Source organism: Leptosomus discolor, chromosome 6 (genome assembly GCF_034619465.1).
Source record: "Leptosomus discolor isolate bLepDis1 chromosome 6, bLepDis1.hap2, whole genome shotgun sequence".
NCBI classification, from domain to species: Eukaryota; Metazoa; Chordata; class Aves; order Leptosomiformes; family Leptosomidae; genus Leptosomus; species Leptosomus discolor.
Window position 1 is genome coordinate 67536176 of NC_141396.1, and position 26215 is coordinate 67562390.

The 26215-nt window shown below is 60.4% G+C and overlaps 1 protein-coding gene across 3 annotated transcripts in view; it reads left to right on the plus strand.

Moving 5' to 3' along the window:
- The window catches only part of AGAP3 (ArfGAP with GTPase domain, ankyrin repeat and PH domain 3), a 139785-nt gene that overhangs the window by 32148 nt on the left and 81422 nt on the right, over window positions 1-26215 (plus strand). For 2 of the 3 annotated variants that reach the window (XM_086467232.1, XM_086467233.1), the window contains exons 2-5: window positions 18104-18162; window positions 25027-25114; window positions 25310-25395; window positions 25719-25860. In XM_086467232.1, coding sequence (XP_086323358.1) covers window positions 18104-18162; window positions 25027-25114; window positions 25310-25395; window positions 25719-25860 — 375 coding nt within the window. Of the gene's footprint in view, window positions 1-6607; window positions 7443-18103; window positions 18163-25026; window positions 25115-25309; window positions 25396-25718; window positions 25861-26215 lie in introns of those variants that run through there. The other variant, XM_086467231.1, reaches the window with a different exon arrangement.

Here is a 26215-nt window from a genome sequence, read left to right on the forward strand (position 1 = left end):
TGTATTCTCCAACCTCCATATTTATTTACCTGTCCTCTGAGTCTTATTTCTGTACTGTCTATCTCTTCGTTTCACCCCTTTGGTATTTTTCATTTCCCCTTTCCTCTGCAGCTTTTGGAATACGCTGGAGGATTTTTCACTGTTGTAAAGGACGATTATGGGACGGATTTTAAAGCCAGGGCATGGGCTGGGCTTGAGGACCTGAAGAGAGGTCTCCTTTAGTCCTCTTCCTAATATTTCACGTGGGCTTTTTTCTTTGGGTTTCAAAATACCGAGGAGATTTCACAGCGTCTAGCCTAGTCATAATGAGCCTGCTTGTATCTGAAGCCGTTGCTGCAGTATCTCCTGCGAGGCCGGCGAGGAGCGTGGAAGGACGACGTGAATCCAGCCTGGGAACAGCCCGGTGCCTGCGCTGGCGGCACAGCGAGTCTGCCCCATGGCGTGGAGCAGAGGTACCAGACCGACTGCAGCTAAGCAGAGGCCGAGATTTAGTTAAGACACTGGTATTAACATCCCTGTTTGCAGAAATGCCCGGGGGTGGTTTAATGAGCAGAAGCCATCGCTGCCTTGATCCTCTGGTCTGCCTGGGAGGTGGCATCTCAAGGCGTTATCTGCCAGGCTGCCCTGTGGCACTGGGGTCTGGGCTGGCTGGGGAAGCACCATCTCTGCGTCTGTCTCGAGCTTGTTGGCACGGGGTGCACAGCCCGGCTGCCCGTACGGGTCCGCAGCACGGCCGCCCTCGCCGCTTTGGGGCTCAGCTTCGCGTCTTCATGGGCGAGTGGGTGCCCATGCCCTGCGTGCGTGGCGCTGCGGGTGGTTGGGGTGACACGGGCATGGCCTCACGGCGCGTAGGGAGGAGGTGGTTCGCTTCAGCGCTGTGCATCCCAGGGGGGTGAAAGTGGCAATTTCCTCGTCGGCAGCGGCGGGTTTGCAGGCAGGACCCGAGCCGGGGGCGTGCAGAGCATGTGGGAGGAGGGAGAGAGTGATGCTGAAGTCAGGCTCTGCCGTGCCTTTGCTGTTTACTTCCTGGCTGTGGTTAACTGTTTGCTGGCTGGGCCCATTCCTCCCCTCTCCATGGAAATGGTGGGTAGCAGCCTGCGCTGAGCTGAGCTGAGCGATCCCTCGCTTGGAGAGGTCACCCCAAGTCAGGCCTGCAGGGGCCAAACCTCAGGGCTGCGAAAGGGGCGGTGGCAGGGGATAGGGGCAGGGGCCCCATCTGGCAGGCAGGGTGGCGAGGGGCTCTGCCAGGGCTCAGACCTGGGGCAATGCCTCATTTCTCCAGTCTGAGACCCCGGGGAGTTGCAGGGGGCTGCTGGGCTGGTGGGTGTTTTGTTGCAGGAGAGGGTGGGGAGGTTTTTCTCTTGTGAACGGGTCAGTTGGGGTGACCAGAAAGGGTTATCACGGCGGAGCTGGTGTGATTTGTGGCCTCTGGCTGGGCTGGATGCTGAAGTGCCACAGCTGCGCCCAGAGCCTGGCTGAACCCAGCTGTGAACAGTGTCCCTCCGCTCAGGGTTGGAAATGGCTCCGTCTCCTTCGCCCCCCTCCTGTTTGGGCAGAGGATGGCTCCGTGGGGCCAGCAGGTAGGGACCCGCCACCGCGTCCCTGAGTGACGGCTGCTGACGCGCTGGCAGCCGGGCTGTGACGCGGGGCTGCGGGGGCTGCGGCGCTGCGCACCCCACAGCCGGGCGGCAGACGGATGCTCCCTGTTTGGGCAGAGCCTCATCAGTATTCCTGGAGCGTGGCTGAGCCGGCTGGAGCTGGTCTGCAGAGCCTGGCAGCTCCAGCGTGGTCCTGGCACGGCGCTCGGGGTCCTCCTGCAGCTGCGGATGGGCTCGGCTGCCATCCCGTGGCCCTGCCTGGAGCCCTCCTGCTCCGCTGCTCCAGCCTCGTGCCGTTGGTGTGGGTCAGAATGGAGAGCCTGTGCCAGGGGTCCTGGGCATCACAGAACCCTAGAAAGGTTTGGGTTGGAAGGGACCTTAAAGACCATCAAGTCCAGCCCCCTGCGATGGGCAGGGACACCTCCCACCAGAGCAGGTCGCTCCCAGCCCCATCCAGCCTGGCCTTGAGCACTGCTGGGGAGGGGGCAGCCCTGGCTGCTCTGGGCAACCTGGTCCAGCATCTCGCCACCCTCACAGTGAAGCATTTATTCCTTACATCTAATCTAAATCTACCTTCTTTCAGTTTAAAGCCATTACCCCCTGTCCTATCACTACGTGCCCGTGTAAAAAGTCCCGCAGCCTGGCCCAAGTGCAGTGTTGTCGCCATGCCCTGTCCTGTCTTCGTCTCTGGGCAGTGGTACTAAGCCTGGTCTCCTGCCCATGGTCCTGCCACCAGCACAGTCTGCACGGGGCTGCCGTCTTCGGGCACTCTGCAGCCCTGCTGGCACGTAGGTCCCGGGGCTGCCTGATGTTTGTCCTGTCCTCCTGGTCTGCTGCTGGCATCTGGCTGCTGCCAGGGTGCTGAAAGCTTACGGCTCAGTCCGTGCTGGGAACCTCGTCCCTCCATCCCCAGCTGCTGGTCCCTTGTCCACACTGGACGTGTGCCTTGGTGCAGTGGGTCTCCCGGGATCAGACCCCTTTGCAGAGCGACAGCACCTTCCGACCAGGTGGGATGGTGAATGCAGCCGTCCCATCCTCCAGGCGGAATGTCCCCTTGGAACAAAGCCTTTGCATCTGCAGGCAGCTGGAGCAGAAGAACCAATGCCAGTTAGGTGTGGAGGCGCAGCAGAGCGTTTGACCAGCCACAGTTCAGACTTCTTTTCCGTTTCAGGGCTCCACCCTGAACTTCACACTGGGGACCAGCCAGCAGTGGAAAGTTCCCTGACTTTCGGACTATCTTCCTGTGCAGCTGTTGTTTAGCCTCTCATGGCTTTTTGTTGATTTAAGCCAGATGTTCGTTGCCATAATATCTGTAACATGAGTGTGACTCATAAAAGTACTGGTGAGAGACTGACTTGCTTCTGTCCCCAGGCACCTGCCCCAGGTCAGGATTACGAAAGCGCAGTGTCCCTCTTACATCCCGGCTCTCAGAGCTTGTCTGCTTCCAGAGACTCACCTGGCACAGGGACGCCAGCAGCAGCCGCCTTCCCACCGGGCAGGTGAATTCTGATCTTTCATTTGCATTAGATACGCACACAGCACCAGTCAGACCCGGTATAGTCATGGAGTAACCACCTGAGATGCTTAAAGGTGTGTGGGGCATATTTCAGTGGTGGCTGTCTCTGAACACCGGTGGCTTCTGCTTTCCTGGTCTCGTTCTCAGAACAGTTCTTCCGTCAGTTGCTGTTTCAGCCATGGTGGCTGAAGAGGCAGCCCGAGTCCGTGTGCTGGTGGGGTTTGAGCTCTTCCTTGGGTGCAAGCACCCTGCCTGCAGCCCTCTGCTCCTAGAAGTTGTACCTAGGGCTCTGTTTGTTCTATTTTGTCTTCGATGTCTTGTTCTTTCTGTAGGAATAATGCCAAGGGAATCCTGTCAATGTATATAGCATAGGGAAGCCTTTGCCTCTGAACAGGATAATTAGGTGAAAATATCCCATGTTGTTACTGCAGTAAAGACCAGCCTCTTCCTGGGAGGTAGCAGTATGGATGTGTGTGTATTTCTCAGTGCTGCTGGAGGCCCCAGCTGAGTGTTGTGCCCAGGCTCTGTCACTGCATTTAGAAACAGGTAGTAGACAAACTGTAGAGAATTGAGGGGAATGCATTAAAGACATTTAATAGCTTTAAAAATACGATCCTCGGTGGGACAGCGAAGGAGAGATCAATGAAGAGGAACTCTCTGTGGTTCTCCGTACGTTTAAAGCTGCTGGGAAGGATGCAGTCTGTTCTTCACGGCCGGTAAGGCTATGGCAGAAGTGATTTGCTTTATATGCAGGCAAGGGGATTTGGGCAAGATCGTGGGAGGAGGAGGAAGAGGAGCAGCGAGGGTGGTGTGGTACTGCAGTGGCCTCAGGTTGGTCGTTGGGGGTGGGTCAGACAGACGCCTGTCGGCGTGATCCACGAGTGTCTGGTCCCGCCTCGGCAGGGGGAGTGCGTGGTACACCATCTCTTCCAGCAGACATTTCTGTGATTCAGTGATATCTTGAAGCCAGAACTTGCCAGAATATTTTAGAAAGATGAGATTCGTCTAGAAGGTGTACCATCTGGCAGTGTTACAGGAGAAGTTAAACCCAGGATTTTGGGAAGGGATGAATATAGATGGTCCTGTTTCATTACAGGAGCAGCTTCCAGTCCCTGGGAGCAAGGAGCTGTGCAAAGCGTGGTTGGGAAGGAGCTTGCGAGGTTGCTGGTCTGGTTCCCTCCTAAAGGCTGGTTACCGGTGTCCGAGTTACTCCTGACAGGCGTCTGTGCGATTGGTTCTGACATCTCCGGTGATGGAGGTGCCACGGTCCCGGCAACCAGCCTTGTCTGGTGTTCAGCGCTCTATGGAAGACGTTCCCTCGTACCCGCTCTCTGCAGAATCCCTCGCTCCTTGCTGCAGTGCGGCTGCTCCTGGGAGACAGGACACCAGATGATGTGGAAGAGGGTCGGATCCTGTCTGGCAGCTCGCGTGTTCCTGTGACCTTGGCACAGATGGCAGAGCTGGAGCTTTGGCGGGTTGTCAGGCGCCTTCTGCTCGGTTTCAGACACCGGTGCCCGTTGGCTTGGGAGGGAGGGGAGCTGGATGCGTTCCCTCTTCTGCCCGAGAAGCACTGACATGGCGGGGGGGGGCACCTTTGAGCTGGTCCTCGGCCTGGGGAGCCGCTCCGTGTGTTCAGCACCGTGTAGCTGGAAGGGTGGACTGCTGAGTTAGATACTCTGCTGTCCGAAAGGTGCAAAGTCAAGGGAAGAGGACATCCAGCTCAGGGAGGAGGCTGCCGGGCAATAGCTCTGCTTACGCAGTGTGGTGATGGTGGTTGGTGTTATTAATGGGTGGTGGTGGAAGGGGAGGCGGGTGGTGGAACCTGTGGGCTTGGGAGAGGAAGGGGCTTGGCTGAGGGGAAAGGCTGAACCTCGTGGTGCCTCATGGCGAGGCGGGATTTAGCTGTGTTCCAAGGCTGTGGGCAAGGGCCAGGGCTGAGAACCGGAGAGGAGATGGGGTGTTGCTCAAGAAAATGATGAGGGCTTCCTGTGAAGGAGGATGAGGGATCGAAGAGAGTGCAAAGTCCAGAAAAGTGGTGGGATTTTGGAAGAGTCGAGGCAGTGGAGTCAAACACTCCTAGATAAGGAGGGGGAAAAGGAGGTGCTGCTATTAAGATGTTCCCTGGAGAGGCCTTGAGAGGCAGGAGAAGACCTAGGCTGGTTTAGCAGACAGAGCTTTCAGAAAGGTAAAAATAATTTAAGGGGGAGTGAAGCATCTTTTTTTTTTTCTTTCTACTTCTCCCCAGGGGGAGCGATGATGCTTGCACTGAGGAGGAGGAAAGCCAGGGAGAGGGAAGGCCAAGGAAGAAGAGAAGGGGAGGAGGGTCCTGGGGCGATGCTGGAGGCAGCCGAGGTGGGGGTGCTGGGGAAGGGGGGGGAGGTGCCGCAGTGGGGGCCGCTGGCAGAAGCGGCCTGGAAGGAGGGCCAGAGCTCGAGGGTGGGGTGTTTGGTCTGGGAAAAACACTTCGCTCTGGAAGAAAACGGGAGCGAAGTTTTGCCTGGGGTGGTTACGCTCGTCCTGCCGCTCTCCGCAGCCGGCGGCGGGGCAGGGGGGCGGGCGGCGGTGCCGGAGCGTGGTTCGGCTCTCGGACATCCCCGTCGGCCGGGCGGAGCGAGCCCCGGGGCGGCTGCGGAGGCGTTCGCGGGCGGGACCGGCGCTGGGAAGGAGGAGCGGGCGGGGAGGCGGCAGCGGGGACAGGGACAGGGGGCTGGGGACAGCGCCGCGCACCCCTGCGGAGAGCGGGCTCAGCACCGGTGCGCGGTGGGACCGCAGCCTGGGGAGCGGGGCCTTGCGGGGGGGAGCCGGGGGCGGCCGGCGGCGCGTGGCGCGGACCGGGCCCCGCGGGGTGGGGTGACTCCCGTGCCGCCCCCCGGAGCCGCGCGAGGGCGCCCGGCGGCGGCGGCGAGCGGGAGCGCTGCGCCCCCTGGTGGGCAGCCCCGGCCCCGCGCCGCCACGAGAGGCCCCGGCCACGGCCCCGGCGCCGGCGGGCGGCCCGGGACGACCCTGCCCGGCGCTCGATGCTGCCCTGGCGGGGCCCGGGCCGGGCGGGCAGCGCCGCCGCTCTCCGGGGGCAGGCCGCCGCTGCGGGCCCCGAGTGTGGCCGGGCGGTGACGGGGCCGTGCCCCGGCCCTATCCCGGAGCTGCAGCCGGGCGCCACGGGGGAGGTGTCAGCGCCGCTTCTGCCCGCGGCCGCTGCGCGGGGCCGGGCCGAGGGCAGCGCCTGCCCGCCCGGGGGTCGGTGCCCGGGCGGGCGGCGGCGCAGGGAGGGCGCGGCCGCCCGGGGCGGCCCCGGCCCCGTTCCGGGGCGGGCCCGGCCCCGCGCTGGCGGCGCGCCGGAGCGCGGCCCGGGCATGCCGGCGCGGCGTGGGAGCCGGCAGGCAGCGGGCGGCGTGCGGGGTCCCGCTGCGCCGCCTCCCCGGGGCCGGCCGCCCGCGCCGGCAGCGGCCCAGAGCGGCGGGCGGCCGGGGGCCATGGGGCAGCCCCGCAGCTGACGATGGCGGAGGGCTGGCGCTGGAGCGAGGCGGGCCGGAGCCCCCCGCGGCCGAGCCCCCGCCGCGCCGTCAGCGTCTGCGAGTCGTTGGACCTGCAGGGCGTCCCCGCCGTCCAGGCCGCCCTCAAGGCCGCCCAGCAGCAGCGGCGGCGGCCCAAGAGCTTCTGCGCGGCGGGGAACGGGCTGGCGGCCGGGGCCCTGCTGCCCCCGCCGCCCCCCGCCAGCCGGGCGCGCGGCAGCCTGCTCGACTTCTTCAGGCTGCGCTCGCCCCGCAAGCCGGGGCCGGAGGGCGAGGACGCGGCGGCGGCCCTGCTCGCTGGGACCGACGGGGCACAGCGCCCGCGCCCCAGCAGCATGACCTTCCTGCCCTCGGCCCGGCAGCCGCACCCCGCCGAGAGCCCCGGGTTCTTCCGGGGGGGCTCCCTGTGGGGCAGCCGCCGCTGGAACCTCTTCGGGGGCAGCGGCCGGAGCAGCCCCGGCCCCAGGAAGAACTTCAGCTCCCTGCGCAAGAGCTTCAGCTTCCGCCTGCGCCGGGGCCACGAGCTGCGGCGTTCGGAGTCGGGGGGGCTCCTGCGACCCGCACGCCTCCGCACCAAGAGCGAGGGGGATGCCAGCTCCCTGCACACCTGCCCCAGCAAGCGGGACCTGCTCTACCCGGAGTTGGCCAGGGTCGGGGGCAGGCTGCACGCCGACCCCGGGCAAGCGGGGGGACTCTGGAGGCTCCTCACGAGCCGCTTTCGAAGGCGAGAGCGCGGCAGCACTGGCAGCGTGTGTCCCAAGGACCCCCACGGCGGCGCCGACCCTGTCCTGCTGGGCAGCGGTCCGCTGCGAGCGCTGGGTAAGTGAGCGCAGGAGCGGTGCTGGCCTGGCGAGAGACCCCCTGCGCCTGCGGGGCCTCCGGGGACGGGCAGCCATGGCCTGTCCAAGCCGAGGTCCTGGGCTGGGCACGGGCACCCGATCGTGTCCCGGTGCTCTGCAGGGTTTGCACTTGGGAAAGCTCAGCCGTAGCGAGGAAGCGTGAGTGTCCGTGGGGCCATTCCATGCTCCAGCACCTGGCAGCTGTGGGCGCTGCCATCGTCAGTGCTGGCGGAGCTGCAGTGTGGCTAGCTGGGAGGAGGTGCTGGGGGGTTTGCTTGCCGGCTGGGAGCCGAGCGCGTGGGTCCTGCGTCCTTCTTGCCCCAGTAGTGTCCCAGCAAAGGCAGGGAGAGCTGAGCCTTGGGGAGCAGCGGGACTGAAACTCTGTGGGAGAGGGGTCGCGTTAGGGGGCCCCCAAGCGAGTGCTGAGCTCTTTGGGAGATTGCCAGAGCAGAGGCCCGGAGCAGCTCGAGGGGGTTGGGGAGCGCAGAAATGCGCCTGCACCTCCTCCCCTGTAAGCAGCTCCCTGGTGCCAGGTTCTGTCTGGGTGATGCTCTGCTGGGGTCTTCCCTGGGGCTGTGCGGAGGCCACGGGTTTGGGAGCGTGGTGATGTTCGTGGTGTGGGGGGCAGCCTGCGGAGAGCAGTGGTGGTGGCATCCCGAGTGATGTGGTAGAGGGACAGAGGGCAGGACTGGCTGGGGAGGGGGGGACAGGGCCCCCGTGGGGCTTGGGCATGCAATGGGGCCTGGCAGCTGAAGCAGCCGTCAGGTGCCTGACTATCTGGTGTGTGACCTCGCTGCTGTGAGCTCTTCTCCAGTGCTGAGGCTGCCTGGGCATTGGGGGGCTGTGCTGCTGTGCCCCCTCCCCTTCCCTGGCCACACGGTGAGCCTGGCCCTGCAGAAGCGAATGTGGGGGTGAGCCCCGCTGCCAGGCAGGGGCTGGGGGCCCAGAACAGTGTCTGCAGGCTTTTTAGGGCATGAACGGTGGCCTGCACACACGGAGCCGGGGGCTAGGCTGGGCCGGGTCCTGCTTGCTGCTCTCAGGGAGTCAGGCCCTGTGCCCACCAGCCTCTCCGGGTCTCCATCGCTCTGCTCTGGAGTCTGGGCATTGTGGAGGCAGTTGCCTGGCTTGGCTCGCATGCCAGAGGGACGGATTGGGGCTGGCAGGCTCCCTAAGGAATCCGCACGCTCCCAAGGCAGTGGCTGCCGGGGGAGCTTTGTGCCCAGGACGCCTTCTGGAAGGGCTGGCTCCGGAGGCCAGTGCAGCAGCAGCACTGGTGGCAGCCTTCTCTTGGCTGCTGTGCAGGGAGCTCCAGAGGCTCGGTCCTGTCAGCCCCCCTTGTCCCTGGGGCTCGCTGTGTTCCAGAGGAAGGTCCTGGGGGCTGCAGAGGCTGCCTCTGTGTGCTACGAGGCAAGGGGACGCTGCGAAGCAAGGGGATGGGATGCTGCTGCCCTGCCCTGCCCTGCGCTGTGCTGCGCTCCTCTGGGGCCGTGCCGCGGGCAGGGGTGCCCGGGGCCGGGTGCTGGGTGCTGGCTGGGTGGCAGGAGGTTCCCAGGCGAGGGGAGGCTGTGCTCACGGCTGGGGAATGTGGGTGTACCCGGGCAGGGAGGGCCGGGTCCTGCCCGTGCGGCTGGGGGCCTGTTCCTACTTGCCGGCGGCTTCCAGCAGGAGCTGCGCCAGCAGCAGCCGGCCCGGCGGCCGCGTTCCCAGGGGAGCAGCTGAGGTTGAGCGCTTGTGCTGGTGTCCTCACCCTTTACCTGGCCGCTCTGCTGGGTCCCTTTGGGTCCATCTGCTGGGGAGCCTTCTGAGGCTTCTCTGGGGAGCGCCGGAGAGGGCTTGGAGCCCTCTCTAGCAGTGACCGGCCAGCTAACGCGCTACCCCTTCTTGTCAGGGTGGTTAGCATTTGCCACCGTGGCTCATACTGGAGGCACAAGCTCGGAGGTGACCTTTCCAGACTGCCTCTGGGGCTGTGGCTCATTGTGGCAGAGCGAGCCCTGCTTGCTTCAGCTGCAAACTTCGCGCTTTGGTTTGGTCTTCCCTTAGAACGCCGTCTGTGCCACTGTCTGCCTGGTACCCGGTGCAGGCCCCCGTGCCCAGTCGCGCTGCCCTCCTGGGGTCAACGCGTTGTGAAGATGCAGCAGCGAAGTGTGCAGACCAAAGCCGCTGTTGCTGGTCCTGTCTCGTGTCCTGTCTCCCGGTTGTCTCTCCGTTCAGCGCGTTGGTCTGTGGGCTCTGGCTTGCTCCGGTGGGAGCCTCTAAGCCAGGACACCATAGACCGGAGCTGCACACCCTAGTACTGCTCCAACACGGCCTTGCTGGGTGCGGCAGCTCAGGGGGTCTCTGCCCCATTCCTGTTTCAGACTTGCAGGCCAATAGTGTTTCTAACGCCCTCTCGAAAACTTTGATGCTTGATGCTCGTGCTGCCCACCTTAGCCCTAGGAAAGCTGCTGGTACAGTCCCAACACGCCCTCCTGAGGGGGTGCAGCTGCAGTTGCGGTTATCAGCTCTTTGGAAGAGCTGAGTGTGTGAGTCCAGGCAGAGATCCAAGCCAACACTGCTCCCCTGTTTCCAGTACCTGGAGTATTTTGTTTATAGCAAGCTGAGGTACCCATCCAGCGCTGCACTCTGCCGTGTAAACATACGCAAGGGCCAAAACGCCTGGCCCACTGGAGAGTCAGGGTGGTCTCAGCGCTGCTCCCCCAGCCCTGCTGAGGCCTCCTCTGGACTCCCTGGATACATTTTTTCCCTGCTGATGGAGGGGTTCAGCTGGCACCAAGCACAGGGAGGGATGTCAGGGGAGTGCAGTTTGTTACCCAAAAAAGGCTTCAGGACTTGGAGCTAGAGAACGAAGTCAGCACAGAGTCCGGCCAGCTTGGACTGATGACAAATAATTGCGGTCAGTGGTTCAGAGGAATGTTTCTAGGTATCGAGGTACCGGCTGGTGCAGTTCTGGAGAAGCCCTCTGATAGGCACAGGCTTGGAAAAACTGGGCTGGTTTGGAATTGGAGTTTTCCCTGTGCATAGAGGGATCATGTGATGGGTGCAGCATCTCTGACAGCTCAGGAAGCATTTCTCACAGGCGTATTCCCCTCTCCCAGAAAGATGCCCTGCTTTTTAAAGCGCTTTAAGGTTTAAGGTAACTCCCTTCACTCTCCTCTTTGGTGTTTGGCCATGCAGAGGGCTAACGTGTAGGGCATGTGTGAGAGAAGACTACTGGGAGAAGAGGGGGGTGTTTTTGCATTAATAAGGTGAAGTTTGCATAGTGAATGGAGTAGATAATGATGTGTATCATCTTGTTGGTACCTGCCTCAGCGTAGCTGGGAGTGTTGGTGGGAAGCAGAGATGCCATGATGGGTTTAGAGACCGTGCCTCGGATGCTGAATCCGGTCTGGTGTCCATGCTTCTGAAATACTGAAGGTGTCTGGAAGGTATCAAGGAAGGAGCTGTTGGGACACCAATCTCAAAGGCCTCGTTCTCAGGGCGAGATCGGAGGAGATGTGTGCAGTAGGTGCAGAAGTGTTCTGATTGCAGTCTACAGGGAGCTGTAGGAAGAGGGCACTTCAAAACCCAATGCCGTTTTAATCTTAACCTGTCTTTGCTTGTGGGGTTAAACAGCCAGAGCTGAGGTCAGACAAATTTGGAACAGGTTTTTTGCTGGCGAGGTAGGTCCCCACGGAGCACTCGTGCTGGGGAAGCGGTGGATTATCTGTCTCTCCACATCACTGCCTCTGCTGCGTGGTCCCTTTCAGCAGACCCTGTCCAGCTGTCGGAGCAGAGAGAATTTGGCAGGGCTCTTTGGTCTGCTTGTGTTCAGACATGGACTGGAAAGTGGTAGGTGCCAAGAGGCTTAAAACGTGTGTCTCCTGCAGTCTGCACTGCGCAGCACACGTAGTGTGATGGCACCAGCTGCTGCCGCGTGCGCTGTAGCTGAGGAGCAAGGGTGGCAGTTCGTGATCACGCCCTTTCTTCCCAGAGATACACAAGATCCTCTCCTTTCACTGCTGCAAAGTATTTAAAGCTCTGCTGAGATAATCCTTGCTGAGATCATGTCCTGCCCGGGGTATCCGTGTTGGCTAAGCCTTCTGGCGGGAACACTAGCCTTGCCCGTGTTGGTCCTCGGCCTGGAGAAATCTCTTCCTGACGGCGTTGCCAGGGTTGAGTCTTTATCAGGCCCGACCTGGAGAAGGTGGCTCTGCCCGGGCACGCTGCACTCTGCTGCCCTTTTATCTGCGTGTGCGGGCAGATGGGTACTTTGGAACGTGGTTTGTGTGGGCACTGCCGTGTTTGCTCAGCCTCTGACCTGGTTTCAAGGCTGATTTTAGTGTCCAGGGTTTCAGTGTCCAAGTTAGTTCCGCAGTGGCTTGGATAATGAGTCGGTTAATTATTAGTTGCTGTGTGTGGAGACCAAGTGTGTCTGGCACTAGCGCTTCTGAAGCACAAGGTAGATGAACCTGCTACGCTTCATCCTCTGAAGGGAGCAGCCTGGGTGAGGAGGCAGTTTTGCCTGGACAGCCCCTTCCTCCTCCCAGCTTTGCAGCAGCAAGTGCATGCCAGCGGCAGTGCTTCTGTGCTGCCAGGGCTGAATTCCCACTGAGCAGTCTGTAAAGGCAGAGGGGGCTGTCGTGTCCAGCCTCTGAGATGGGGGTTCTGGTCTTGCCTCCCTAGTGTGTGATGCTGCCCGTCCCATGGCTGTGGTCTGGTCTGTAGGTCTCTGAAGGTGTCCAGGATGACCGACTGACCGAGGACATCAACTATGTAGAGTGCTTTATGCTTTGTATGCCTGTCTGCTCTTCTTCATGGTAGGGACTCTGTCCTCTGGAACTTCTGAACTTCCAAACTTCCATATGCGTTTCCACCTCCTGCAGTAGAGTTGCCTAAGCCTGGAAATCTCCATGAGCAGAAGCTTCTGGGCAACAACAAAATTGGCCTGAATCTCCTTTTCCCAGGACAGGTCAGACTGATTGCCTCCCTTGTGTGCTTGTGTCTTGGGCCTTGGAGCCGAGGCCACCGTTCGGCTGTGCTGAGATTCTTGGTGTGCAAGGGGGACCGTGAGCCCCCTACTTCTGCTTTTGAGGTCAGATGCACCTGGGGACTGCAGCACTGACAGTCTGGTCTCTTCTGTGTTACTGAATAACAAAGAGAAGATGGAGGAAGAGTGACTGGGTGTGTTTTAACGTGAAATCCAAGTGATACAGCTAGTCCAGCAGTGAATCTAACGGAGTAGATTGCTGCCCCCCAATGCCTGCATGAGCCCTAGCGATGAGGGAGAAGGCAGTTCATTAAGGTGTTACCCCAGCTGGAGGCAAGCTCTGCTAAACCAGGACCAAGGCTCTGGCACTGCGTGGAAGTGCTAAAGCTGACCTGCCTGCCTGGATTTCGGTTAGTGTGTTGGATCAGGTCAGGTCACTGATGGCTTGCTGTGTGCTTCCACGTGGTCGCTGTTTCTCCTCGGGAGAAGGCAGGGATCTCCTGCCTCCTCCAGAGGGGAATGTGCCCGAGCGGCTGCTGGCTGGGCAGCAGAAGCACTGCCGATGGGGAGGGTCTGGCAGCCCCGGAGGGGAACGGTGTCATCGGAGCGGGGCCTCCCAAATCAACCTCCTGCAGCTGCGGACTTGGACCTTCCTTACGCTGACTGGGGTGTGTAACAGCCGCACAGCTACACAAAGTGTATGGTGTTGTACTAACAGAATTTGCCCTGTTGAAGCGCAGAAAATCTCCATATGCTGCATTTCAGTAGCAAAGGATCGGCCCTTGGGGTGGACAAAGCTGACATCAGCGAGTCATGTCAGCGTTTTTTGGCAGCCAGGTACTTGGCCTGTGGCTGTTCGGGGTGGTTGAGAAACTGCTCTCGAGGTGCCTTTCTGACAGCTCCGTGGGTGTCATCCGCGCCCACCCGCGCTCCGCTGCTGCACTCGCTTCTGCGAGAAGCTGCTGGTAGAGGAAAGCGAGCGCAGGGGGACAGCGGGGGGGCTCTGTGCGGGGGCATGGTCTGAAAACCGAGCGATGGAGCCGTCCCCGCAAGCGCGAGTGCAGGCGGCTGCGGACGCAGGGACTTCGGGTGACGTGAGAGCTGGCTGACGGGGCAGCTTTGGCCCTGTGAGTGGGCACATCAGGAGTAGGTGTGGGTCACCCAGATGCCAGCGTGGTGTGCGTGGTTGTGCGTGTCCCCTTGCGTGGTGAGAGAAGGGTGGTCAGCGTGCCCTGGGAGCAGAGCAGTGGGGGTGTAAAAAGGACCGAGGGCTGGTTACAGTGACAGATTTGAAAGGCTCAGTTGTGACATCGACCCCAACCTGCCATGTGTGAAAGTGGGTTGTGCTCCAGGTCCTCAGACCTTCCTGGGCTAGCTGATGGTCTTGATGGTCTTGAGTACCTCGTCTAGGCAGGAGGTGGGAATGATGCAAGTCAAGGCTTTCTGTTCAGTGACGGTGATTCCTCAGGGACTACTGCATCTTCTGGAGCCTGCTCTTCGGGGCACTCGGGGTGGAACGAGGTGCACGCTACGGGCTGCCGGTTGATGCAGCTGAAGGACTTTTATTTTTTCCCCCTTTTGACAACCAGAGCCAAGCTTCTCCCCATGGTCTGCAGGGAGTGCTAGAAGTGTATGTGTGGAAATGCTGTTTTATTAACTGAGTAACCTCGGGAAGCTGGCACTAATGCCTCCTGGTTTTGGGGAGTTTCAGCTTTCAGGCACCACTGGAGAAGGCCCCCAGTCTCTCTGCAGGAAGAGCCCGAAGCCAGAACTGGAGCCTGGGTGGTTGGTGCCCACATTCAGGCGTGCAGGGCAGTGTGGTGCAAGGGCTCTTCCTCAGTAGCTGCCGTTCTGCGCAAGGCTGACTTGCTGTGGAGCGAGCTGGGTGTTTTGGGAAGTGGTGGTGGAGGTGTGCTGCAGGACACCGTGACACTCCTGTGCTCTTGCAGGAGCTGGGAAGCTTCCCAGGCGTGCCGCAAGGTGCGGGCAGAGGACGCGCGCCTGCCCCAGGGTGTGGACACGCGCGACCTCCTCGCCTCACTGCTCCGCTTTGCCCAGGCCCTGCCTTGCTGGTCCGTAATCCCTGCGGTAGAAAAGCCTTAGGCAGCTCTGCCCGCTCAGCTGGTGGGGGAGGACAGAGGGCGAGTGGGTCGGTGGAGCAGTGGTGCTCCAGCCGGGCGGTTTAAAGTCAGGATGGGACGTCCCCCTGAACGAGAGGTGCTTTTGTTCCCGTAGGAGTTCATTAGTGGAGGGTGTTGTGTGTACAGGTGTGGCCTGGGGTGGCAGGTGGATGTGAGGGTCTTCTGATCCTGACCCGGGGACTCTGGCTCTGGAGGGGGCCGTGGGGGGAACCGGCCTCTCCAAGATCTGTGTCTCAGTAGCTTTTCCAGGTGGTTGTGAAGGAATGCCGTGGCTGTCTTCAGTTCAAGGCCCCTTCCACCTTAGTCTCTGTTTGTTTGGTCACGTAGGCTGCAAGCTTTTGCTTTTACCCTCCTGCATAGTGGAATAGGAGTGGGTTCATCCGTACCTCTGCGAGTGCTTACGCTGGGGGGCTCTTGACCCTGAAACGCTGCAGGCAGAGCACCTCATCATTACAGGGGGATCTCCAGTGAAGCGGCTGGGCGGTCTGGGCAGGGGCAGGCGCTGGAGCCACGTGGGACCTTGTGGTACAGCTGTCTGCCTCCCTCCTGTTGCGGGTGAGGTGCTTTACATGGTGACATATGCAGCGGACGTGTCCTCTTCCACTGAACAGGAGGTACTGGAGGAGGACAGCAGCGAGGGTGGAAGGTGCCTGGCAGCTTCTGGACGAGGAGTGATCCAGCGGCTGGGACCCTGCAGTGTGGAAAAGAGGGGCTGCAGTGAAAAATGGGGCAGTGCTGGTCGGGCTGGCGAGGGGTGTTTGCTCACCGCCTCCAGTACAGGGCCTGGGGGCATCCAGTGGAGTCAAGCCTAAACCAGAAGAAAGTGGGTTGTCAGGGAACAGGTGTTTATCCTGCTGAAATTCAGTCTTGGCGCGCGTTGGGAGCTGGTGGAGAGGCAGAGGTGCACAGGCTGTAGGTTGGTGTTTTGGGTTAAGCATGTGAATGATAGTTAACGATTGGATGTGCTGTATGGCCGAGTGTGGCTAAACCGGCGTTGTGTCGCAGTTGTTTGTTTGTGTTAAGATTTACTGGGAGGCCTTCTCAGCAAGTCAAAAATCCAACTGTTGCTAACGAACTCCTGAACCTTGGTTAAAAAACAAAGATCTGTTGGAATAATTAGCAAAGGAGGCAACTAGCAAAAACCTGGATGGTTTCTCTGTCCCGAGCAGAACAGAAGAGAAGAGCATAGCCTGCCCTCTCCAGGCCTCTCTTGGCCTCTTTCCCTCCATAAGGCCAGGTTGGCCAGTGCGTTGGACTGGTGCTCCACTGAGAACCCCTCGAAAAACCTGCTTTGTTCTTGCCAGTTTTTCAAAGTTCAGGAACAAGGTACAAAGAGTGAAACAGTGCAAGTATGCTGCCTTGGCTAACCTGGAAGGAGGGAATGCCAGTGAGGGAGAAAGTACCGATGGTGCTTTAACCCTCACAGTTAGCTCACAGAGCAGAAGCTACAGGTGGAGCCGACAGATTTTTTTTAGACAAGTTATGCAGTTGGAAATACAGATGTGCTGTTACCTTTTTGAAAGGGCTCAAGAGTTTATCATTTTCCTCCTAACTTATTAGTTGTTTTAATAAAGATTTTAGCTCTGCCTAAAAAAGAAAGGATAGGGAAAAGACAGAGACCACGAAGAAACAATTGCTCTTACGAACCTTCATGATGGTTGTAAATAACCTTGTATTACTGCATCAGACTTGTGTTTTGTTCGTCTGTGGCTTCTGAAAAAGAAGAGTTGATGATGAATTAGTGTATGAATGGCGAACTCCAGGTATGGGCACCGTACTCTTACCGTTTCGGCACACGGTGGAAGGACACTGTGGCCCGCGGGTGCCAGGGGCTGCACAAGTGCCGTGATAAAGACATGGTGGCGGATCACCTTTTTCCCCTCGTGCACGCCGAGCGGCGGCGGACCAGCGCGGGGGCATGCAGGCGCCAGGGGCAGGGCCCCTGCGAGCCCTCCGGTGGGCTGCACGGCTCCCACCGGTTGCCCGGGTGCAGTGGGGAGAGACGAGACAGGGCAGGAGCCTGGAGGTAGAGAGAGGGCTGCGGCCGCTGGGCGTCCGGCCTTCCCTTGGGAGTTAGGAGGGCAGGAGCATCAGCAGGGGTGAAGGTGGTCGTGGGCTGGCTTCTGGCAGGGCTGGAGGGCCTGGCAGTGCCCTCTGATCCTGCCTGGGTCTGGCAGCGTCTCCTGCACCGCCCCGGTTTCAGCCTGCGGTGCTTGGCGCAGCCCCGGATGAAACACATGCTCGGCAGCCGCCAGCTTGCCCGGCCGGTTTGGGCAGTGCCGGTGCAGACGCCGGGAGCGCGGTGGTGGGGTCGGGGCTGCCGGGAGCAGCAGCGGGCAGGGAGGAGCCGCCGGGGCAGGGAAGAGCGGCCGCAGCACGGCCGGGGCAGCGGGGCAGGTCTGGAGCCATCCTCCCTGTGGGGCTGGCGTCCCGCTGTGGCCCCGGGTGACGCCGGAGCAGCGGTAGCGCCCAGGCCGTCGTGCTTAGTCTCTGCCCGCCGTTGAGTCTTGTGGATTCGCCTCTTCCCATTTTGAACCCGTCTGAGATTCACGTTTCTGCAATAGTCTGTGGCAGCGAATTCGGCAAGTTTATTACAAGTTCCTGGAGAAGCAGCGCTCCCACAGGTTTCTGGCCTCCAGAAGCCCTTGGTTACTGTTAGGCTATTAGCATGCAGCAAGTGCTGCTCCTTTGTTCCGGCCCCGTAGCCAGCAGGCTGTGGGGGGAGGATGTGCTTCCTCGTCCAAGGCAAATGAAGGGCTCCGGTTTTGTTAGGAGTGGCTGCTGGCTACTTCTGGTATTCAAGGTGTTCTCCAGGCGCTTGCTCCTCCTCTGGTGAGTCTGGTTTTATTTGGGAAGTCTGTTGTTTGACCAGCTCCTGGAGATTGTTTGGATGTAAATGAAGTGTTTGTGATTTCTGTGGCAGGAGAGAGGGTGTTTCCTGCGCCGCTCAGAGCCATGCCTGATGGTTACAACCTTCTTAGGCCTGTTACAGCGTTCTGAAAATTACGTAACGTACACGTAATTAATTGTGTTCACTTTCAATCACGAACATAGATTACAGGTGCCTTCAGCTCTCTGTCTGCACTGCGTACGACACGCTGGTGGTGTAGTGCCAGCGCAGTGCTCAGGGCACTGCTGCCACCGTTATGGGCCCTCGGTTCTGGGGTCCTTTACAGCACGTGTCCCCCGAAAAGGCATCTAGTGTCTGCTGTGTCCCACGTGCCTCAAGGAAGGGGATGCTGTAGGGTTTTTGTGCTCCCGCAGGGCAGGAGGGAGGGTTCCCAGCCTGCAGTGCATGGGCTCTGCCCTGCCTTGCTGCCCTCAGCTCGGCCGCTCCTTCACATCCAGAGCTCTGGCTGCAGAACCCCCTGGGCACGGGCAGCGTCGGGACCTCCTGCAGCTTCGTGTCTCTGGAAGGGAGGGAAGAGCCGTAAATCTCCTGCCTGGAGGGGGCAGGGAGAGCGTGGCAGGATCCTTGTTAGGATCTCGAGGGACACCACAGTGACCTGATGATTTCTCCTCTCTGTTCTACAGACTCGTTTGTGAACAGCCAGGAATGGACCCTGAGCCGCTCGGTGCCTGAGCTGAAGGTGGTGAGTACTCACGGCGCGTGCCTCAGATACCCTGGGTTCTCTGATGCTTCTCCAAATCCCAAAGAAAAACACGTGTTTGGGTGTGGCCGACTGGCAATGCATGGAGGCTTCAGCCTCATGGAGGGGAGAGAGGCACTGGGGCTGCTGTCATGCTGGGGGAAGCCAAGGGCTTCTCGGTGGCTCGTGCTTGTAAGGGAGAGGGCGTTGGTCTGGGAGAGCACGTGGATGTGCAGGTCGAAAGGCAATATTTGAGCACCTCACCATTCCCGCTGGCCATAGCAGGGTCGTAATTCCTGGCTGGGTACTGCTGCATGAGCCAGACCTGCTGGCGTGGCGGAAGCAGGGGCAGATCCTGAGCAGCCGTACAGCCGTGCATCCGCGGCCCTCACCCTCAGAGCAGCCGTACAAGTGTGGGAGTTACCTGCGTGGGAGGTGTCACTGCTCCGTTTGAGACTCGTAGACTTCAGCTTTGCGCTGGTCCATCCCTGGCCTCTGCTGGCCACCTCCCAGACGCGACTGCCCCGTGGTGTCCCTGCCATGGGGGGGATGCTGGTGGGACGAAACCATCACCTCTGGTGCCTTGTTCTGCCGAACGGAGGGGATGAAGCTCCTCCGGTTTGTCAGCACAGGGTGGGTTTCCCAGGGCACATTGTTACTGGGCTTCATCACCTGCTTGCAGGATATGGTCTCCGGCAGGGGGGCTACCTCTGCCCCCGACACAGCCCCCTTCACATGGGACAGGGTCACGAGGGAGGGGGCCTGGGATTGGAGTGCAGCACCTCTGGGACTGGAGACGTTTCCCACGGCCTGCTGTTGCCGATGGCTGCGTGCCGGCTTGCCGGGGCCGCCTGTGGGCCAGCGCAGGTCAGCGGGGCAGAGGACAGAGGGTGTTCTGCTCGAGCCCAGCTGGCTGCCGAGCACGAGGGGCAGAAGCCGTTCCTGGGAGGGAGGACATGGGGCCGCCTTGCTGGTGGCGATGAGCTCATGGTCTGGTTCAGGCATTCACGGAAAGGCACCCTCGGCAGCCGTGCTGCAAGTGCCGGGAGGGATGTTGGGGTGTGCAGGACGCTGCAGGCGCTTCCGAGTGTCTGTCTGTCTGTGCTTGAGGACCTCGGCCGTCTGTCCCTCTGCTCCGCTCCTCTTACGCTCTCCGTGGCAGCCCTTAACTCCCTTTCAGCACTGTTGGCATGTCTCCCTTCAGCCCTTTCAAGATTAATTTTTTTGATCTTAATCCGAGAAACAAGAAGCGTTTTTGGATATCAGTGTCATGCTGCCACATTTTTCTGATCTGCAGTTGGGTAAAAATTATAACAAATTTTGAATATTCGTTTCTTAGTTTGGCTTGTAAAATGTGTGTCTGTTCAGAAATATTCTTGCAGCTGTTCTGTGTATTGCCTTCTGACATTTTAACATTCTGCAGGCTGCAAAACAGTGCTGCAAGCTAAACAGACCTAAAGCTTTTAGTTCTTCCTCAATTAGCGCAATCCTTTTCCTGTGTTTTCTGTGACCTCCGGGGATCTCTGTTGCTCCGGGGTTTCATCTGGTCGATGCAGCTCTTCCTAAAAGTCTGGAGGCCTTTCAGAGTCCTGGTTCTGTCCTGAAGCCCTTTCCATCGTGTCTCTGGGGTTGGGCTGCGGCAGCCGACTGTGGCGAGGGACCCTGTGCCTGGGCGGGCAGACCTCCGGGCGGGCAGACCTCTGGTCATCTGGGACTTCTTCCTTCCGCGGCTGCGAAGCAGGGGATGTTGTGTAGTGGCAGAGCTGCTCCTGCTGGGGTCTGGGGTGGTGATGAGGAGAGCCGGGCGGGTGTCCAAGGGGTCCCTTCCGCACCACACTGCTGCCGCCCCGGCTGCCCCGTGGGTGCGCCAGCGCTACGGGGCCTCTTCCTCAGCTCCCGCCTCGGCCCCACCAGCAGTGCGGCCAGCCCCATCCGTCACAGGGTCAGCTCTTCTCCCCAGGGCTCTGCAGACAGACTGGCCTTGGGGTGAGCGTCCCGAGTTACCTCCCAGTTAACGGTGGTACAGAAGGGGTCTCCACGTGGCACCCATCCTGGAGTCCGTACGGGAATCACTAAATACATGGCCATGACTTGGCAAGAGACGTTCCCAGGCTTCGCTCCCTTCCAGTTGTCGAGCAGCTCGCCCCTCTGCTCCCGCCTCAGCCACACTGGCCCCGTTGGCAGAGGCACGCTCGGGGCAGGGAGGTGCTCCACGTGGAGCAGGGTTTTGCCTGACACGAGGCGCAGCGGCAGCCTCAGCAGTGCTGCCGAAGAGGCTCCTGTGGCAGAGCCACCCAGTCCTCAGTCCTGCCTCTGTGATGCTTCACCACGTGTCCCCATGAAAAATGTGTCTGGCACCAAAAGCGCAGGGCAAATGCGGGGTCTTTTGGTGAACGACAGAGCATACGTACCGCTGACGACGGGCGAGGCTGGCACAAAGTACCTGCTCTGTCTCTGATCAGCCAGTCCTTGGCCCCAAGGGAGACCTACGCTGAGCCTGTGAATAAAGATTCATAGTTCTCAGTGTGGAAAACCACGGGCCTGTTGGGCGCTTCTTTTTCATGGCACAGAAAGCATTGACCGCAGCCCGCGTCGCTCCTTCCTCGGCAGGAAGGAACCGCTTCCTTTGCCTCTCCTGCAGGGGTAAGGATCTCACCGCCGCCTTCCCTGCCCGTGTTCCCGTTGGCACCACAAGTGGTCAGTGTACTTTCTCTAAGGTTTTTGAATAGCTTGGTGTATTTAAGTTACGTTCAGCAGTTTTTCCCACCTCAGTTTTACTCTGAAGCTTCCTCCATGTACTTCAGGCTGCGAGGAGGCTGTGTCTGAGAGCGGCAGGTTCCTGCAGACAAGCGATGCCTGTTGGCAGGGACTCGTCCCTGAGACCTGACACTGGGCAGTAGCAGCCCTTCACTGGCAGCGCAGGGACAGGCTGCATTCCCTTGTTCCCCCAACATGTCTTAATACAGAGGTTTCCGTGGTGCCTACACACTACATTTTGCTTTGGTTTGCTGCCTCTAAGGGGTTATGTTCCTTAGGACTGTCAGTTCTGTTGGAGCTCGTTTATAACGCTAGGTGGGCTTGAGGATAAGACAAAGCAGATTTCAGCAAGGCATAGGTCAGGATTTTGGTTATGAGCAAACAAAGTGTAAATGCAGCCTCCATCCAAGTTTGAGAGAGCTAAATATTGATGGAGTGTTTAATCGGTCTCTGGTGTTGTGTGGAGTCCTAGCTGCCAGGCGGCCTCGGGGAGCTGCTCTGTTTTGCAAAGGTTTCCCCGGGGTCTGGGGCTGCGGCTGGCTGGGCGCCGAGCCCCCGAGCTGCCCACTCTGCGCGGTGGTCTCCACAGGTTCTTCTCTGTGTCGGCCTCTTTGTATCCCAGGCTGCTCGCGCTGCCATCGGAGTGCAGCAGCGGCAGGGGGGGCTCGGCCGGAGGAAGGCGTGTTGCCTTCGTTCGTAACACGGGCTATGGCCTTCGTGTACCCGTAGGTCTCTGCAGATCACTCTGCTCCAGAAGCGCGTGTGTGTGACTGTGAGCGTGCAGCCTGGAACATGTTCTCATCTGCCTAAACGCGCTCTGTGTGATCTGCAATTGCTGTTGCGGGTGACAGACCCGGCAGCGGTGCGTTCGGCCCAGGCACGCCCGTGCGACCGTGTTGGTCTGCGCTCCTGGTCCCGGGCTCCTGGCGCCCTGGTCCTGTGCCTCAATGGCTGCGTGCGGTGTGGGCACGAGAGGTGCCGGCAGACCGGGCGGGTTTCCTGCGCTCCGGTAGCGCGTTCTGCCGCCGGCTGAGCGCCCGCCGCTGCGGGGCTGGCGCGTCTTTGCCTCTTGCCAGGAGCGTGCGGGTAGCCCGGGGCAGGACCCGGTGCAGCCGGAGCTTTCCAGCGCCTGGCCGAAAGCTGGAGAACCTGCCTGGTGGTGACTCACTCACCAAGCTCATCTCTTTGCCTGGGAAAGGTTGGCCATAAACTTCTCCTCGGTGGCAGAGGCAGCTTTAATGTTCCCAGCCGCTCCTCTCTCCTCGCCCCCGACTTCTTTCGGCGCTGCCGGGGCTGTGTGTGCGGCTGTACCGCAGACCTGCTCCAGCAACTGAGCAGCTTTGAAAATAGCGCTGCAAACGAGTGCCGGGCCTGACGGCCGGTGCTCGATTCCTTTTGCTGCACAGACCGCGTCGGTGGCGCAGCCAGGGGTGTCACGCAAGGTGAGTGCCGGGCGCAGGCTTGGGGTGCGGCGGGACAGAGCGTGGTGCTGCTGCAGTTGGGCCGCTTCTGGCAGCACAGGGTGTCTGCCCTGCACCCCAGCCTGCCACCGGGGTGTCACCACGGGTTGTCTGCGAGACCTGCCTGCGGTCCCCACGTACCAAGGCAGGGAGTAGATCTCGGCAAGCAGAGAAGAGCCGGTGGCGGAGCTGAAATCGCCATGGGCCACACTTGGACATGGTGAAGAAGTGTTACCAGAGCACACTGTGGGCTCTGGAGGCCCTGCCCTGAGAGCGTGGCTCTCGGTCCCATCCCCTAGCACGGACAGGCTGCACTGGGGACACCTGGGGACGGCTGACGCCTTCCCTGGCCCTGGGAGTGTGGCACTCGGGTCTCCTGGGCGGCATGTCCCTTGCCGGGCTGGTCCAGACTGGGCATGCAGCAGGTCTCGTTCCTGGCACTCGGAGGGGCCGGGCTCGGGCAGGCTGTGGACGGGGCAAGGGCAAGGCCATGGCACAGCACCTCCTTGGGAAGGAGCTGGTCCTCGCTCAGCTGCACGGGCTCTTCCCCGAGGCAGCCGGCAGTGCCGTGTCCACGTTTGCAGGAGCTTGGCTCGCTGGAGCCCGGGGGGAGGGCTGACACCGGTGCGCCTTGTGGCGGTTTCCGATACCGAGGCAACCCTCGGGGACATGTGATGGGACTTGGGATTTTGATTTTGTCTCTTGTACGTGTAAGGGTATGTGCTGTTTTCGTGAACACTGTTACCTTTTCAGTGCTGTGTGCCTGCTTGACATTGTCATCATAAAGATACTGTATTTCTGCCTGGGACTTGCTGCGCAGAAACACACCCACTGTGTCGGTGCAGCCCACCTGCGGAGACTCTGCTGTTTCCAGCAAATGCAGGCACTCCCCATGTGCCCAGTGCCTGTCGTGGTCTGGTCCACGGTGGGTGTAGGAAGGGTGCGAGGTCAGCGGTGCCCTGCTGAACGCTTTGGCGTCACTGTGCATCTGCGGTGAAGCAGCTGGGGACACCCAGGGGATGTTGGATTTTCCACAAACACAGCAGCCCCGTTGGGAGCTCTGCACAGGGCTGTCTCTGGTGTCTTCTGTCTGGTAGATGTACCAGAATCTCAAATCCCACTGAAACAGCAAGTCCCTCCAATCCGTGCTAACTAATCCTGGGGACAGAGACGGAGGATGCCTACAAAAGCATGTCGTGGGTAGTACGGTGGACAACAACAAGAAGACTGTTTCAGTCACGTATTCACTGGGGCAGAGTGAACCTGCAGTAGTGGAGACACCTCCAGGCTCCAGGTTGCACGGGGCAGTACGGGCAGAATGGCCGTGTTGGTGTGTTGGACACCCACCCCCAGGATGTCTTTGTGGGAGCACTGGGAGTGTGCTTTAGACACAGGAGGAGGTGTAGGGTGCCCTAAAGCAGGAGTCTGTTACATACCAGAAGCTCTGTGGTAAGGTCAGACTGTCCAAAGCCAAAGGTAGGTTGGATGCTTTTTGGGAAGCTGTGTGGAAAAGGAGTGGGAGCTCGCTTTGCCCGGTACGGTGAGCTGTGGCCCCGGCTCAGCTGGGGCGGCTTCCTGGGCTCTGCGCAGAGGAGCTTGCCCACCTCCCTCACCAGCCAGGGTTTCGAGGTGCACAGGCCTGTGCAAGAAGCGAGTTTGGAACATCTCTGATGGCTGAGGCTAGAGGAGCACGAGGCGGGATGCTCAGGAGCGCAGGAGCCCACTCCACAAGCTGCGTTGTCCCTGTGCCTGGGGGATATAAGCTGGTTTTTATGTTTTTTGCAAGGATGGCAGAAGGTGCCGCTTTACCCCAGGACTGCTCTCCCATCAGCAGGCAGGGCCGCTTGCAAGCCCTTAAGCACTGGAGGTTTTTTAAACCATTGGGAAAATGCTGACGTTAGGAAAAGCTGGGCTGTCTGGCTGACCCGTCCTGGCCAGCTGCCTTCATTCCCTATCAAACGCGCAGGGTGATCCCGACGGACAGACCCCATGCCTAGTGTGTTTCAACCCAGTTAAAAGTCAGTGCTAGGCATCGTTATTTTTCAGCTCAGTTAAAAATCAGTGCTAGGTGTCTGTCTGCGTAGGCAGCGCGGCCAGCTCCACCGGGAAACGTGCGCTCTGCGGCAGCAGCACCGCTGCGGCAGCGCGGAGCAAGCGCTGTGCCTTGCGGCTGGTGTCAGGAGCGGCAGCTGGACCGCACGCCTGGCCAGTCCCTGCTCTCGTTCTCCTGGCAGGTGCCATCAAGAGCTGTAACACCCCAAAATTTGGGGATGTGTGGGCACAGAGGAGGTTTTCTTCCTTCTGACTTGGCTGTGGCTTGGGAGGAGCAGGAGGGCTGTGGGAAGAGCTAACGCCGTGCTGACGGGGCTGCGCCTGTTTGGGGGAGGACGAGGGTCCTTACCGCCCTGTGTCTGGGCGACTGCACCCCAGTACCTGCTGCTCTCTGCCTGACTGAGACCAGTGGATGCCCCCAGGCCTCTCACTGAGTACTGGACGGGGTTATGCCATCCCCTGTGCCCTCTCGGCAGCATCTCTGCCCATCGTCAGCATGTGCCCAGGCACTGGTGGTCTCACCTCACAGGGGGTGGTCTTGTGTAGAGGGAGACATGCTGAGCACACAAGCGGTGGGTGATGTGTGCCTCTGTTTCAGGGCATCGTGGGGAACCTGTCCAGTGGCAAGTCAGCCCTTGTGCACCGCTACCTGACCGGCACCTACGTGCAGGAGGAGTCTCCAGAGGGTAAGGTCTGGTTCCCAGGGCACCTGGGGGCTGGTCTGGGTCCTGGCTCCTCTCCCCGGCTCCGAAGGTGACCTCTGTCTTTGACTATCATCTGCCGCTGCCACAGGGCTGTGCAGCCTCCCCTGGCCTTCGCTAGGGGTTTCCCCTGCTTGCTCCCCTCCGGCACCTGACCTGCTGCTTTGCTCTCTTCCCAAGGTGGTCGATTTAAGAAGGAGATTGTAGTGGACGGTCAGAGTTACTTGCTGCTGATTCGAGATGAAGGGGGCCCCCCCGAACTCCAGGTAGGAGACCCGTACCTCCCACAGTCCCTTCCCACCCCGTCCTGCTGGAGGGATTGGAGGGCTCCTGGGGAGGGACCTCTTGAGAGCCCGGTCGTGAGAGAGCATGAGGACTGCGAGGCCTGAGGAGGGGCTACCCCTATGGTGGCTGTTGACCCCAGGGCCTCCCCGTGGTGCTGGGGAGCTTGTGCCGCAGGGCCGGGGGCGTGTGCTCAGCTGAGCCCGGCCTCAGTGCCCCATGCTTGCCGTGTGGCCGCCCTCGCTGGTGGCTCTGGGCACGGGGCTCCAGCTTGTCTGGGCCGTAACGGCTGCCGTGTCTCCCTCAGTTTGCTGCCTGGGTCGATGCTGTGGTGTTTGTCTTCAGCCTGGAGGACGAGATCAGCTTCCAGACAGTCTACAACTACTACCTGCGGCTCTGCAGCTACCGGAACACAGCGGAGGTGCCGATGGTGCTGGTGGGCACGCAGGGTGAGAGCGGGGCGGCCGGGCTTCCTCCCTGCATCCTCTCTGCCTTGGTCAGGAGCACTGGTGATGTGTCCGAGCCGGCAAGAGAGCGTGGGGGGCTGGCCCTGCGAGTGTGTCGGGGATCCCATCTGTAAGCTGGACGCGGGACTGCGTGGCGCTGAGGCCCCTAGTCCAGGGCGCTGGAGGAGCTGGATGGTCCCTTCTCGGACCATCTCGGCTTTCCTGCAGAGAGCTGCCTTGGTTCATGGAGCCACTTCCCTCTTCAGAATGCCCAAACCTCCTGGCGTTGCCTGTCTTCCTCGGTTCTGCCTGCGGCAGCTGGCTGCAGGCAGGAGTCAGGGCCTGGGTGCGGGAGGGT